Source organism: Primulina eburnea, chromosome 1 (genome assembly GCF_022965805.1).
Source record: "Primulina eburnea isolate SZY01 chromosome 1, ASM2296580v1, whole genome shotgun sequence".
Taxonomy (NCBI): domain Eukaryota; kingdom Viridiplantae; phylum Streptophyta; class Magnoliopsida; order Lamiales; family Gesneriaceae; genus Primulina; species Primulina eburnea.
The window spans coordinates 62,772,505-62,787,151 of NC_133101.1; the positions used below are offsets into that span (position 1 = coordinate 62,772,505).

The 14,647-nt window shown below is 34.4% G+C and overlaps 2 protein-coding genes across 9 annotated transcripts; both read left to right on the top strand.

The window, feature by feature from the left end:
* Positions 1 to 1,251: 1,251 nt before the first annotated feature.
* LOC140839196 (jasmonoyl--L-amino acid synthetase JAR4-like) lies at positions 1,252 to 5,642 on the top strand. 3 transcript variants are annotated; one of them, XM_073205838.1, is made up of 6 exons: positions 1,323 to 1,463; positions 1,611 to 1,731; positions 2,172 to 2,488; positions 2,575 to 2,676; positions 3,530 to 4,317; positions 4,844 to 5,642. In XM_073205838.1, exons 3-6 carry the CDS (start codon positions 2,184 to 2,186, stop codon positions 5,380 to 5,382), a joined length of 1,734 nt encoding a protein of 577 aa, XP_073061939.1. In that variant the 5' UTR covers positions 1,323 to 1,463; positions 1,611 to 1,731; positions 2,172 to 2,183; the 3' UTR covers positions 5,383 to 5,642. The 3 variants fall into 3 exon arrangements, with proteins under 3 accessions (XP_073061930.1, XP_073061939.1, XP_073061935.1); XM_073205829.1 differs by lacking the exon at positions 1,611 to 1,731 and having other exon boundaries at positions 1,252 to 1,463; XM_073205834.1 differs by lacking the exons at positions 1,323 to 1,463; positions 1,611 to 1,731 and adding an exon at positions 1,974 to 2,056.
* A 4,024-nt stretch (positions 5,643 to 9,666) lies between these two features.
* Positions 9,667 to 14,069, top strand: LOC140839209 (uncharacterized). 6 transcript variants are annotated; one of them, XM_073205844.1, is made up of 6 exons: positions 9,667 to 9,804; positions 10,065 to 10,152; positions 10,419 to 12,629; positions 12,720 to 12,780; positions 12,871 to 13,094; positions 13,504 to 14,069. In XM_073205844.1, the coding sequence occupies exons 3-6, from the start codon at positions 10,528 to 10,530 to the stop codon at positions 13,571 to 13,573; spliced, it is 2,457 nt and encodes an 818-aa protein (XP_073061945.1). In that variant the 5' UTR covers positions 9,667 to 9,804; positions 10,065 to 10,152; positions 10,419 to 10,527; the 3' UTR covers positions 13,574 to 14,069. The 6 variants fall into 6 exon arrangements, with proteins under 6 accessions (XP_073061945.1, XP_073061954.1, XP_073061951.1 ...); XM_073205853.1 differs by having other exon boundaries at positions 10,455 to 12,629; XM_073205850.1 differs by having other exon boundaries at positions 9,720 to 9,864.
* Positions 14,070 to 14,647: the final 578 nt, after the last annotated feature.

Sequence of the window (14,647 nt, forward strand, 5' to 3'; positions counted from 1 at the left end):
GGTCACGTAAATCTTGAAGGCCCTTGTAAAATTTGTCAAAAATGTTCCAATTAAAACACAAACCATTATAATACAACCACGTACTACTCGTTCGATGGCGTGATATTTTAGAAACTAATTAAAATCACACAACATAAATAGTTGGCACATTGAATTGATATATTGTACATTATAAAAATTCTTATTAGACCTTTAATGGGTGATGAATATCTGATTGGATCCAACTCATGAAAAAAAATATTATTTTTCTTTATTTATATTGATTCGTAAAATCGTCTTACATGACATATACTCATCGTGCATATATATATATATATATGTATGAAAAAAATATCACGTAATGTATATATATATTTTTTATTTATGATGTGTTTTCTTGTTAGTTGAAATACCCATCTATATATACATTTTCATTAAAAAAACAAAAGGAAAACTTCTATTAGACTTTCTCATAGATCAATTTTATGAGACACGTCTTTTACCCGATTCGACTTATTAAAAAATTATTTTTTTGTCAATATATTATTTTTCACTCAATATATCGATTAGATCGACCCGTCTCATTAATATAGATCCGTGAGAAATCTGACCAACCCATGAAAAAATTATTAATTTTCACTATATGTAGGAATAAGGTCGACCTATCTCACGAGTTCTCATGGATCCATGAGACTATGTCACAGAATAAATTTAATTTGATCCATGAAAAAAATGTTATTTTTCACTCCATATATGAATCGAATCAGCTTATATAACAAATATAACAAGAAAAAAATTACTAATTATAATTCATTATATGTGTCATATATTCCATAGACCATATACTCTAGAAGGAAAAAAAATACCCTTAGGTATTTATTTTTAATTTATCACCTTTTATTGTTACTTGAAATTTTCCTATACATATTTTCATAAAAAAAACATATAAAATTCACATAGACTATCTCAGATATCAATTTTGTGATACATATCTTCTACTTGATTCGACTCATTAAAAATATTATTTTTATGTCTAATTATTAATTTTCATTTCAAATATAAATGGAGTTGATTTCGATGAAAACATGCAAAAAATGTACATGTAATCACTTTAATGTGATTAAACACAGTAATAAAAAATTTCAAAGTTAGATTCAGTTGGAAATGTCAACTGATAATTCCAATAGCAGTGAAACACATGACCACTATATATATTTAATAAAGCATCACCAATCTTGACACAAGGTCATTTTAGGTATTTCTCTTCCCCACAAACATGTCTCCATTGTGTGTGTGTGTGTCTATATATACACGCACATTCACCTCCCATTGGCCACACCATTTTCTTCCAATTCTTATTTCTTAGCCTTCTAAGCTCCATTTCGAATGAAATTTCAAGCCCGTCTATGCCTTTAACTTTCGCTTGCATCTTACCCACGAAGAAAAATCTGATCTTTTCTCTATTATCGCACACTACTAATTCTGTAAGTTGTTTGTAGATGGACTTTTCTGCCTCTGTTGTTATATTATTGCTCAGACCTTTTTATCTATAAATTTAGCGATTAAACTTTCTTTCTTTTTTCGGTACATATATGGTGTGGGTTATCCTCTTTCTTTATCGTCGTTTTCAGAGTAGTTAGATTCAATACGGGAGATGCACTTTAGGTTGTGTATGACTTTCTTGAAGTTGCTGCTTTATAACTTTTCTGGAAAAGCTATTTGGACAGTTTGTGATTCTCATGTTTATACTATGTGAGTAGAAATACATTATGAATATTTAAAGTTAGATGTTATTCTTTCCGGAGTTGATTTTCTTGACAATTCAAATGAAATCGTGTCGCTTTCATGTGTTGATGATGGCTAGAAGCTATCCTCAGTTTCATCTATCTCCTCCCTCCCTCCCTCGAGCTGTCTTTTCAATTCGTCACATCATGCTTTCGATCCTTGGAATTCTTTTCCTTTTATTCTCATATCCTATTTTTATCCTATTTTCTTACATTTATGGTAATAAAATAATTTTCTTTCTTTGTTCCGCCGCGCATACTTCTCTTTCTACCTTTTCCCATCAATTTTCTCAGTGAAGTTTCATAATTGCTGATTTTCCTCTCGCATGTCTAGCTAGCTGCTTGTAAATTTGTCTTTTCCCGTTTCAAGATTTTGTTATCTTACAAGAATTTGTGTCTAAATTACAGCTGCTCAATTGAATGGTTAACATGTTGGATAAAATGGAGGAAGTATTTGATCCAGAGGCAGTTATAGAAGAATTTGAAGCGATGACAAGGGATGCTGGAGAAGTTCAGACGGAAGCTCTAAAGAAAATATTGGAAGAAAATGGTGAGGCTGAGTATTTGCAAGAATGGGGTCTCAATGGAAGAACTGATCCTGAAAGCTTCAGGGCTTGTATCCCCCTTGTCACCCACAAGGACTTGGAATCTTACATTCAGCGAATCGCCGACGGCCAAAATTCACCCATTTTGACTGGAAAACCAATTACTACCATTTCATTGAGGTACCCATCTTCTTTCTGGATTCATTGTCTCTATTTACGGGTTTTTCAAAGTTTTCGAAGTTGGGTGAAATTTGAGATTCTTGCAGTTCTGGCACAACACAAGGGAAGCCAAAGTTTGTGCCTTTTAATGATGAATTAATGGAAAATACCCTGCAGATATTCAAGACTTCTTTTGCGTTTAGAAACAGGTAATTTTGATGGTGTCCACTGATCCCGACCCCTTTAATTTTGTAGGTTGGCTTAATGGAACCTTATTTTGTTTGATATTTGAATTTATCCATGAGGTCCTCTGATTAGACAAATTTCTTTCGCATTTTTGAATATCCTAGGTCTGCAGTCAGAGCTCAATTCTTTTGCTCACACTGGGCTGGACAAGAAAAGTAGTAAATTGTGTATAAAATTTTAATTTGAAAAAATTTCTTTATTTTTTTTAAAAAAATCAAATGTCAGAATATATATCGTTCATCATATGAGGTTTGAATCAGTTGCGTTCCATTTTACCTTTCCTAGCGTTCTCTATGTTGAAAGTATAGCCTTCAGAGTATCAAACGTGACATTACATGTCAAGATTTGCTCCATTGTCGATCATTTCAGGTATTTCAAATGATATTTAGCTTCAGGAATTTCAAAATGCTAGTTGCTCCCGATGAGAATAAAATCCGGTCGCTTCCACCTTGTCTCAAGTTATTAAGCTTATATGTAGTTTAACTAAGATTACAAGTTTCGATCCCAAATCCCCTTCAAACGCCTCACCTCAAGGAACTGCATGCGCGCAGTCCCACCCCGCTCTCGCACATGGATCTTCCTTTCATCACAATCTTTCAGTCTAGGTATTATGTCTACCATCCTGCACGATTGTTGACCAGAATGGGTGTTGATTAGAAGTATCCTCTGTGGATTTAAAGGTTCGGTTTGTTTTGTAAATTCTGACCTCGGGACAGAAATGCACCTGCAAGCTCACTTTAGTATTTTTTCGTGTAGTGTCTTTCTGACACTCGGTATTCCATACTTAAGCTTGAGTGGAACAAATTATTTTTGCAGAGAATATCCAATCGCGGGTGGAAAGGCTTTACAATTCATTTTCAGTAGCAAACAATTCATGACAAAAGGTGGACTAGCAGCTGGAACCGCCACCACTAATGTGTACCGTAACTCAAAAATAAAGAAAACAATGAGGGAAATGCAGATTCCATTTTGCAGTCCCGATGAAGTGATCTTCGGCCCTGACTTTCACCAATCTTTATACTGTCATCTTTTGTGTGGGCTAATCTTCCGAGACGAAGTTCAAGTCATTTCATCCACATTTGCCCACAGCATCATCCACGCCTTCCGAACTTTTGAGCAATTTTGGGAAGAACTTGTCAGTGATATCCGAGGAGGAGTTCTCAGTACCCGAATCACGGTCCCATCAGTTCGATTGGCAGTGTCCAAGATTCTTAAGCCCGATCCTGAATCGGCGAATACAATTTCTCACAAGATCTTGGGATTAAGCAACTGGAATGGATTGATCCCCGAGTTGTTTCCAAATACAAAATATATTTATGGAATCATGACAGGTTCCATGGAGCCTTATCTAATGAAATTGCGGCATTACGCTGGAAACTTGCCGTTATTAAGTGCTGATTATGGATCCTCTGAAGGGTGGATTGGAGTGAATGTCAACCCAAAGTTACCACCAGACCTAACTACATTTGCTGTGCTTCCTAATATAGGTTTTTTTGAATTCATCCCTTTGAACGAGGATTTTAACAGCGTCGAGCCGAATCCTGTTGGACTAACCGAAGTAAAGGTTGGTGAGGAGTACGAAGTCATTGTCACTAATTTTGCAGGTGCTCAATTGTTTCTCTTTTCTTAATCATGCCCCTCTGTTTTTTACGTTATCTCGATGACTAGTTTTTCGTTTTTTTAGTCAACAAGGCAGTAAAAAAATCATACTTTGATTACTAACACCTGAGACCCACTTGTCATGTGGTTGTGGGTTGGTAGGAAGGCATATTTTAATCTTTTCCAGGTCTTGGTGCTCCGTAGTTTATTCTTTATTATCAATCCTATATAAGATTGATTTTCACGTGACAAAACAAGCTGTGCAAGCAAAACTGTACTTGTTTCAACATTTAGTGCCTTTGTATGAAAGACATCGCATGAACAGCATCGGTGGCATCTCTAATTTGTTATTTACATTTGGGTCCTTCCGGAGTGTTGAACGATTCCTACGACACAACTAGATACCGTTCATATATTTTAATTCTTATAAGGCGTCGGTGGTAACATTTATTCGGGTAGCTCAAGTACTGAACCATTGGCTTGTGTGACAAGTGACAACCGCGACGATGCTTATAAGTTACACTCTTGCAGGACTGTACCGTTACAGATTAGGAGACGTAGTCAAAGTTAAAGGATTCCACAACTCGACTCCCGAGCTCCAGTTCGTTTGCAGGAAAAATCTCCTTCTCACAATCAACATTGACAAGAACACCGAGAAGGATCTACAGCTATCAGTTGAGGCCGCGGCCAAGCTGCTATCTGCGGAGAATCAAGAAGTCATAGATTTTACAAGCCAGGTCGATACATCAACTGATCCTGCCCATTATGTGATCTTCTGGGAAACGAGTGGCGGCCCGAATCATGAAATCCTCCAAGAATGCTCCAACTGTTTGGACAGATCATTTGTCGATGCAGGGTACATGAGTTCTCGGAAGGTGAACACCATCGGAGCCCTCGAACTCCGAATCGTGAAGAGAGGTACTTTTCACAAGATCTTGGATCACTACGTTGGATTAGGATCCGCTGTTAGTCAGTTCAAAACGCCGCGATGCGTGGGGCCAACAAACAAGATTGTGCTTCAAATACTGTCTAATAATTTCGTCAAGAGCTACTTCAGCACTGCATATTAGTTTGAATTTGCTGCTTTCATTTAGTTTTATCTACATGTAAAATATCGGCCTGCATTAGTAGTGATAACCTTACTTTCATACGACAATAAAATTGAATTACACCATGTAATATATGCCACTATGTCATTTATTTTCTTTGATCAATCCCGGAATTAAAATCAACTTGTCTCACGGACATAGATATGTGAGACCATGTCACAAATGATTTATATGACAACCATAAAAAAATTTGGATATAAATTTATATATTGTTTTTTTTTTATTTCTTTGTTTGTGTTTGCCTTCATCAATTAAGTACTTATTACATGTAAAAACTGGTTTGCTCTATATTAATTTTTGAAAAAAAAATGCTTTATACTATTTTTATGTATAGACAATTTGCTTTATATTATTTTTTTTAAAAAATTGCTTTATGCTATTTTTATGTGTAGACACTTGATTAGAATAATGTTGTACTTTTGTCCTAATTTATCTGCATAATTTAATTCGACGCGTTAATGCCTCACACAAGCTACAATCTAAGGGAAAATAACAATTTAAGTCTATATATTATGATTTTAAATTTTGTAACTTGTCAAAATTTTGTTTTTATCTAATGAAACCATACTAAATCTATCAAATTTTATTATTTGACATTGATGATTCTTTCTTACATAGTTAATATAGCTAAAACAAAACCTATATACATGAGACATTAAAATTTACTAACAAAAGAATAGGAAACAACAAGTTGTTTTTCCTTTAATTTTGAAATATTTGGTGTCATTTTATTTTATCTTTCTCATTATTTTTTCTTAAATGAATTTTAATGTGTGTGACATATACTTTATTTTTGTCATATAAATCACGTTAGAGAGATATATGTCAAATTAACAATATTCGGTGAGCTTAATTAATAGCTTTCGATGAAAAAACTAAAAAAAAATATAAGTTATCGGTTCAAAAATAAATTAACTTACGTGACTAAAACTTCAAACTTTCCATAATATAACAATCTCTAAGCTTGAGCTCGCATGAAATAAGCATTTGATTTAGAAACGGGAATTTAAAACGCATCCAAGATCATAATTATCATTACATCTACCCAAATTAATAAAGGCACAAACTTTACGAGACGGTCTCACAAGTCACATTTTGTTAGACAAGTCTCTTATTTGGGTGATCCACGAAAAAATATTATTTTTTATACTAAAAGTATTACTTTTTAGTGTGAATATCGATAGGGTGATCCGTCTCACAGATAAATATTCGTGAAACCATCTCACAAAAAACTCAATCTAAAATTATTATCAGTGAATTGAACAGCTATGAATATGATGGTTCATAAATAAATTATATATATCAAATCATCAACGTCATCATATATATATATATATATATATATATATATATATATATATATATATATAGACACATTATCTGTTTATCTAAATGGATGAAAGGACAAGTTTAAAAGTTATAGGATTAGAAAACCAATATCTAATTTCTCTCTGTTTTTTTTAAATATCTTTTAAGGAATGGGCTCTCGCCTGAAGCCCACATTTACTAGTCCGACATATAGAGAGGACAATGAAGGTTGTAGATTGGTGAATCCAGATTTGACGGCCCAAACAAGAAAGCCGTAAGTTATTTTTTTAAAATATTTAAAACTCGTTCTTTATTTTTTAAAAATAAATTATAATTCTCAATTCAAATCCTTACATTTCTCGAAAAAAATTATTTTATTTTTTTATTTTTTAATGCAGCAAAAAAATTAAAATAAAACCTGTAAATATATTAAGTGCTATCAAGAAAATAACAATCCGACATCCACTAAGAAAGTCGTTAGTGTAAAACGTTAAATTTGGAAGGATTAGGAACGAATATTCGTTGTAGAGTAGGTCTCATGTGATACCGTCTCACTGAATCTTAATCTGTTATACAGGTCAACTCTACTCATATTCACAATAAAAAGTAATACTCTTAGCATAAAAAATAATATTTTTTCATGGATAACACAAATAAGAGATCCGTCTCATGAATACGACCCGTGAGACCGTCTCACACAGTTTTTTGTCTTTGCTGTATTATCAAAATCTATAGATAATAGTAATTGTGCAGTCCTCAAGCATCACGTTTCAATCATTATATCAACAACAAAGAAAATTATTGCACCAACAAACTTCATGTTAATAATTACCCTCCTTGCAATCAATTAGAACTGAATTCGTGACATTTGGTTTGATACAAATTGTGAAGTCAAGTATTTGTCGTTTTACCAAAATTTATAACGAATGGTAATAGTGCAACTTAAATATTTTAAACTGTATAAAAACTAAAACATCATATTTCGATAGATATATCTTATATGGACAATTATTATAACAACACAAGGATATACGACTGGGAATTCTACCGTTTTAAAATTAAATAAAATGTTGTTAAAATCGTTGATTCAAATGAATGGATCAAATACTTTTCAAAGTTTTATTTAAATAAATATTTACTGATTTAATAATTAGAGACGGAGGCACGACTTATGCACAGCCTGTAGATGTACTTAGGTCAAGTCAACGATTTCTTATTTGTTTATTGTTTATTTAATATTTAATTATTGGATTCTACGTCACTCGGTGGATCGACCAATGATGTTACCAATTATTCGGTCAGAATATGGCCACCCAACAGTATCATATGAATCATTCATTGACTTTAATTCTTATTGACTTCGATTGCACACGAAAAGAATTATTCTGGCAACTCATCTCCAATTTTTTAGCAGTTCCCCAGCATGGATTAATTCAATTAATTCACACTTTTTTTAAAAAAAAAAAAAGTTGTCAACTTCATTCTCAATGTGAAAATAAATATTTAAAATTTTTAGAAATGAGATTTTAGCAATGTTTTATTTTTCCAAGCAAGTGAAGGGAATGCTCATTCATCAACTATGAATTAATTGTCATTTATGCAACACAAAGGACATTTATATATACTAGTGTACCGATACACGCGTTGCGTGGTTGTATAATATTTTTTATAATGCATCTGATTTATTTTTAAATGATAATCAAAATATAATTATAAGAAATAGTGAGGGAATACACTGTAATTTTGATATATAAATTAAAAAATAAATTGAAAAATAAAAGGAAAAAAAATGACCTAAGTGAGAATTGAACTTAAAACCTAAATACCAAAAAACAATGACTTTATCCACTGAACTACGTATAACTTACATTAAAATTTTAACATTTGATTAATATATATAATTATTAAAACAGACCATGACACCAAATTTAGTTGCTCTAATGTCTCAAACTTAATAAAATAGTATAGATATATATAAATCCGTTAGAAGATACAAGATACAATGGATCAACCAATGATGTTATCCAACTACAATCCATTGTCGCATCGACATCGTGTCTGTGTAAAATAAAAAATAGCGAAATTTCAAATGCCAAATTGATATGAATTATGCAATCGATGGGTAATAAGTAAATATTTGTCAAACTTTTTCTCATTAAATAATTTTGCTAGTCGCATTTAATTAATGGATGCATGAAATGTATAGAAACAATTTAAGATTTGAACCATTATATAGGATCCGACAATGTTGATGGGCCACTAAACGTGTATTTGACTATTTGTTATATTTTTAATCAATAATAATAATAATAAATGGTCGCACTTATACGTAGACTTGGTCAAAAAATGTATAGGAAAAGTTGTCATTTTACCCCAAAAATGTTACGCGTATTCGCCCTTTTGTTCAAAGGCCAAAACCACGCTTTCGTTTCTTTCACTCACCTCATCTTCTTCTGCTACCGACAAAATTCTTTATTTAATATTAGCTCTAGGTGTATACGTATTGTGTGTATATATAAACAGAAAAATGAAATTTCAAGTCTGCTTAACCCGACAAAATTCTTTATTTAATATCAGCTCTAGGTGTGTACGCATTGCGTATATGTATAAACGGAAAAATGAAATTTCTCGATTTGATGTTTTATGAGCACTTCTCAAAACATCATAGACTCAATTAATTTTATCTTTTTTTTTATATAATTCGAAGGGTCTAAAATTCGATTAATCCTCCTCTATTTAATTTTTATGTTATGTATAATATATTTATTTTCTTTTATTTTTAAAACCTCGTACGTACTCTGTTTTTGTTTTGTGACTTGTTATCTCGAGATCTTCGCACCAAATTCATTTAATAGTTATTTATATAAATAAATTATTATTATTTTTGAAGGATACAAAAATAAAAAGAAGATTCTATTTCAATTCGAAGTAAAGTCAAATAACTTGCTTTTAAAAAAAATATTAGGAATAGCTTGTATTGTATATTAGGAAATACGAAATTGTACACAAAAGAAACACGCCACGCATACAGAAACGAACACAAGTGAACGGTGAACCCCAAGAAACTGCGCAAAGGTAACGGAAGTAGCTGTATCACATGATGTTTGTGGTACCTTTCAGATTCTCCCTGAAAAGGTATGTATTATCTTCTATTCATGTTCCGCGGATTCTGCGGCTCGGCTGCAGAGGTTTCTGGGAAAAATTGTTCAAAACCTCGAGTTATTTCTAATTTGTTAAATTCTCGTTTGGTTTTTTTGCATGTACATGTGTCATATGTTTGTGGGCTTGTTCGAGATTGACTGAAAGTTGCGTAAAACTAATGTCTGAATCTGCAGAAGTTCGGTTAGTTCTTGTCCAAAGTGTGGCAATATACTTCCAGAGGTCACCAATTACTCTGTGGTGGTTGTGGTGCTGTGCTTAAAGGTACATTTCCTTCAATTTCTATCGTTTTTTTTAGCTTTTTTGCTGTAGATATTTCAATAAACAGGAAAATTAGGAGACCTAAAATTCAGGGATATGATTTTTTTAGGATGTCTAGCTCAAATTCTCAAATAGGACGAGTTTTTCTTGGTGGCAGAAAATTTCTCCGTAGTTTCGTTTTTTTAATGCCGGAAACGTTGAAAATTTGGTGGTTATCAGTTGTTTCATCCTTGATTTTTTTCTTTCTGCTGCAATGTTTGACTTTTTAGCCAAGAGCAAAGTTGTCGACTTTAACAAATTATTAGAGAAATCTGGTGAGGAAAGGACTGTAGAGACACGTTCTGATAAATCTGGAAAGTACATGTTTCAGCGCAAAGAATGATGGACATGAATGATGGTTCAGAAAGTGATGTGAGATCAACCATTAGTTCTTCAAGTCGAGCCGAGAGGAGGAGGATTTCGCGCGTTGGTGCTGAAAATCATAGGATTCATCTGATGAGCGAGGAGAAGTGGGTTGTTGAGGCTGATGCAATCCAGGATAAAAGATCAGACGGACTCCGAGCGAAAAATGCTCTAGATTTTGAGTATTTGGCAGCGGATGATGAGAAAGAAGATATTGGATTTTGGAGATCAAAGCGAGCTGCAGATGTAAGAAACACAGATATAAGTGAAATTAATGGTTTTCGGAGGGCTCAGAGAATGTATAATGAGGGGATGAGATACTCAAATGAAGGCTCGTACTCAAATGAAGGCTCGTCAAATATCTTGCCAAAGTCTGGTTATGGGTTTGATAATCTAATGAGGAATGTGGATGAGCTCAACACTGTTGACTATGCTGGAAGAGATCGAGCCGTGCAGTTGAATGAGTTTGATGAGCAAAAAGATCAGAGTAACAAGGGTAAAGAAAAGGTTCCTTTTGGTGGGGGAGTAACTCATCCAAAACCATACGTATCTAAACATTCTAATGTAGATACATCATTGGGAATGAATAGGGGAGCTCTTCAACACTCACATGCCGATTCACAGATGAGAAGACCGTCTTATCAAACTCAATACAATGATCCACCTCCGTTGATGCGAAGGCAAGAAATGGGTAACAATGGATATTTTCCTCCACAATATCCTCCTAGTCACGATCGGGGTTATGGGGACCCATTAAGTTCACAAATGCTAAGAGAAAACCCGCTTAGAACTCCGGCTCTTAGTCAATATCAGCCATCTCGTGCATATATTCCTGAACGGTACAAGAGTGATGGCATGGTTTATACGGATTCAATTGATGCATATGCTCCTAATGTTAGCCGTCACCATCCATCTTGCTCTTGTTTCCAGTGCCGCAACAAGAGAGATGTTCCTCTCTCTTTTCAATCTTCTGCATACGGCAATAAGTTTTCTGGTGTTCGGAATGACATGATGTATAATCATGGCAATCATGGTTCATTTGGTCTACGAGAATATAACCGGCGAATGTCCAATTCATCATCTGTCAGATCCCAGAATCCACAGTCAAACGCTAGATGGCCTGGTGATGTAAAACCTGAAGTTAATGGTGTTGTTCGATCCCGTCCTTACAGGGTGAATTTATCTTCTGGTGGACGATATTGTTGTCCTATAGCTGGTGGCGCTCCGTTCCTTATGTGCCACAGTTGTTTTGAGTTGCTCCAGTTGCCTAAGAAATTATTTTCCCAGAATACTGACAGAAAGAAAATGAGATGTGGGGAGTGTTCCACGGTGATATTTTTCACAGTTTCGAACAATAACTTAGTTGTTTTAATTGATGATGTGGAAGTGAATGCTCCTGTAAAAGTTGATGACAATACGGTCATGCTGCCGACACACGTAGATGGTCGTGTAAATCAAGTTAGTACGATCTTTTCATCTGATGATTTCGATGATTCTCGTTTTGATTTCCGGTCTATGGATCGAGAACTAGGACAACTTTCAACTGGCAATGGACGCGATAACAAGTTTATGGATCTTAAAAATCCTCGTTCTATGCCAGATAGTGAAAAATCGGCTGCTGCGCCAAATGGTTCCAACTTGAATGAGCTGCCAGTTGGGAGCAAAGGAACTCCACCTCCTGCTGGCTCACTGCTTGTAGAATCGTCCACATATTCAAACGAGTATCATGGAATGGACAATTCCGGAGAAAGTGACAAAATATTGCCAAGCAAGACATCAACTAGGCAGATTTCGATGAACGATTCATCACCAGTGACTGAGATAGATATTTCAACCAATGAATATGCTAATACCGGAACAACTTTTGATTCGGCTGACGGAAGCAGCAGACAAGGAGGTCGTGGAGCCGAGTCATTTTTTGCTGGCATTAAAAATAGGATCTTTAAAGATTCTAATAAAACCAATCAAACTCTTGAGCCGGAAGAGGCCAACGTCACTGTTAACGGGCATTTAATTTCCGACAGATTAATCAAGAAAGCTGAAAGACTTGCTGGACCAATCCACCCTGGGCATTACTGGTATATATTCCACCCTCTTCCTCTGTATCATATAAGCTCAGCTCCCTTTCATTCGTCAACTTTGTTTACTTGCTAATTTTCTTTCACCAGGTATGATTTCCGAGCTGGATTCTGGGGCGTTATGGGAGGTCCTTGCCTTGGCATAATTCCTGTCAGTTGATTATTTTCTAGAATTTACGGTGACCTAAAGTTCCACAACAGCTTTGTATCATTTATAAAATTTATGTACCATTTCTTGCAGCCATTTATACCAGAATTTCACCATCACATGCCTGAAAATTGTTCTAGTGGAAACACACGCGTGTATGTAAATGGCAGAGAACTCGGCCAAAAAGATCTGAACTTGTTGGGAAAGAGGGGGATGCCAACAGAGAGAGAGAAGGCATACATTCTTGAGATATCTGGAAGAATCCTTGATGAGGATAGCGGTGAGGAACTAACCGGCCTAGGCAAGCTTGCCCCAACGTGAGTTGCTCTTTTCTTGTCTGGAGTTTATAGAATCTCTTTGCTTGCAAAATATTTTGATATAGCCTCAACACTCGATTAGCTTTTTCATGTTCTCTCCACTGCATGTAGTAATTGCCCGTTACTGATGATAAAAAGATTACTTTTATAATGTGGCATCACCATAGCCTGTGCAAGTATGACTTATATCAGTTCGACAGAGTCTTGAATTTGGTGGAGATTTCACTATACAAGCATCTCATAACAAATGCATCTTCCTTGGACTCGGACGTCTTTTTATCTGTCACGATGTCTCATGAGAATATTCCAACTCGATAGATAGTTTTAACAAATAAATCATTATAAGTTGAAACAGTTTGCATAATCAATGTGGACCATTTCGATGATTTACTAACTTAATATCGTGCAGCGTGGAGAAGGCAAGGCGTGGATTTGGCATGAAGGATCCCAATGAAGCTGCACAACCTACAGCTGTCTGAGGACTCGTATGCATTTCGACTACTCGTATGCATGAATCCTCCTGGAAAAACAATATTCTTTTCTCTAATAATAATAAGATTACAAAACACCAAAGGGAATTACATGATTTGATTGATTCCTGTCCAATTGTGACTAATGTATATGTGTGCATGAATGGATCAGGATGTCTCCATGATGTTCGCATGTACGCTGTAAAATCTCTCAACCTTTTTTCAAGCTTCCAGGATTTTTTGACACTCTGCAGTTCTTGCCTGTGAAAATAAACGGCATTGCCTCGTTTCTTTATCATCGATTCAGGACACGACTATGCAACTGTATCCTGGAAAAGATGTAGATAATCAGATGTTTTGTCTTGTTTTTTCAGTTTTTATCAAGGATTTTGTGGCTAGATGTGATTCTGTGTACTCGAGAATTTCGTCCGGTTTAATGTGAATGATTTTGTCTGCAAACCGTGTAATCGAACTCCATTGAGAATCAAGCATTTTGTTTTCGCAGTATCAATTCATATAACTGAGTTGGTATGAAACATGCAGGACATTGAACTTTTGAATCAAAATCAAGATGAAACTATCTTTAAACTATATTTGCTAGTCTCATTAAGATGAAAAAACATGGCTCAATTTATTTTGAGAAGTCTTTTAAGTTGTATTTGGACGGAAGAATTGATTTAAACGATGAATTTTTAAAACGACAATCATCTCGGATATATTTGAAATCCACCTCAATTAATATTGAATTTACATAACTTGACGTAAATTAGCTTTGAAATTCACTTGATTTTTCTCATTTTCGCAAGTCAGAGAATTTAAAATTCATATATTTGAACAAAATCTCAGATAGACTTCAAAATTGTCGATAAAAAATTCTTCCAATGGCGTCTCGTAAGAACAATCTATGGCATGTGAATTAATACGTGAGTATAAAGAAATAGGTTATTTTGTCCATTAATATATTATTAAACTTCAAAATGAAACCAATCTTATATAAATTTTGATTCATAAAATGTTTTAATTCGTATGAATAATAAATATATACATGCACACAATGCATGGAACAAGAACAGGCAATTTAAG

What these genes read in the sequence shown, in the direction of transcription:
- LOC140839196 (XM_073205829.1), top strand. Translation starts at nt 2,184, where the DNA reads ATGGTTAACATGTTGGATAAAATGGAGGAAGTATTTGATCCAGAGGCA. An exon ending in ATTACTACCATTTCATTGAG is followed by an intron (nt 2,489 to 2,574) that starts GTACCCATCTTC and finishes AGATTCTTGCAG; the next exon opens with TTCTGGCACAACACAAGGGA. An exon ending in TCTTTTGCGTTTAGAAACAG is followed by an intron (nt 2,677 to 3,529) that starts GTAATTTTGATG and finishes TTATTTTTGCAG; the next exon opens with AGAATATCCAATCGCGGGTG.
- LOC140839209 (XM_073205844.1), top strand. Translation starts at nt 10,528, where the DNA reads ATGATGGACATGAATGATGGTTCAGAAAGTGATGTGAGATCAACCATT. An exon ending in ATCCACCCTGGGCATTACTG is followed by an intron (nt 12,630 to 12,719) that starts GTATATATTCCA and finishes TTCTTTCACCAG; the next exon opens with GTATGATTTCCGAGCTGGAT. An exon ending in CTAGGCAAGCTTGCCCCAAC is followed by an intron (nt 13,095 to 13,503) that starts GTGAGTTGCTCT and finishes AATATCGTGCAG; the next exon opens with CGTGGAGAAGGCAAGGCGTG.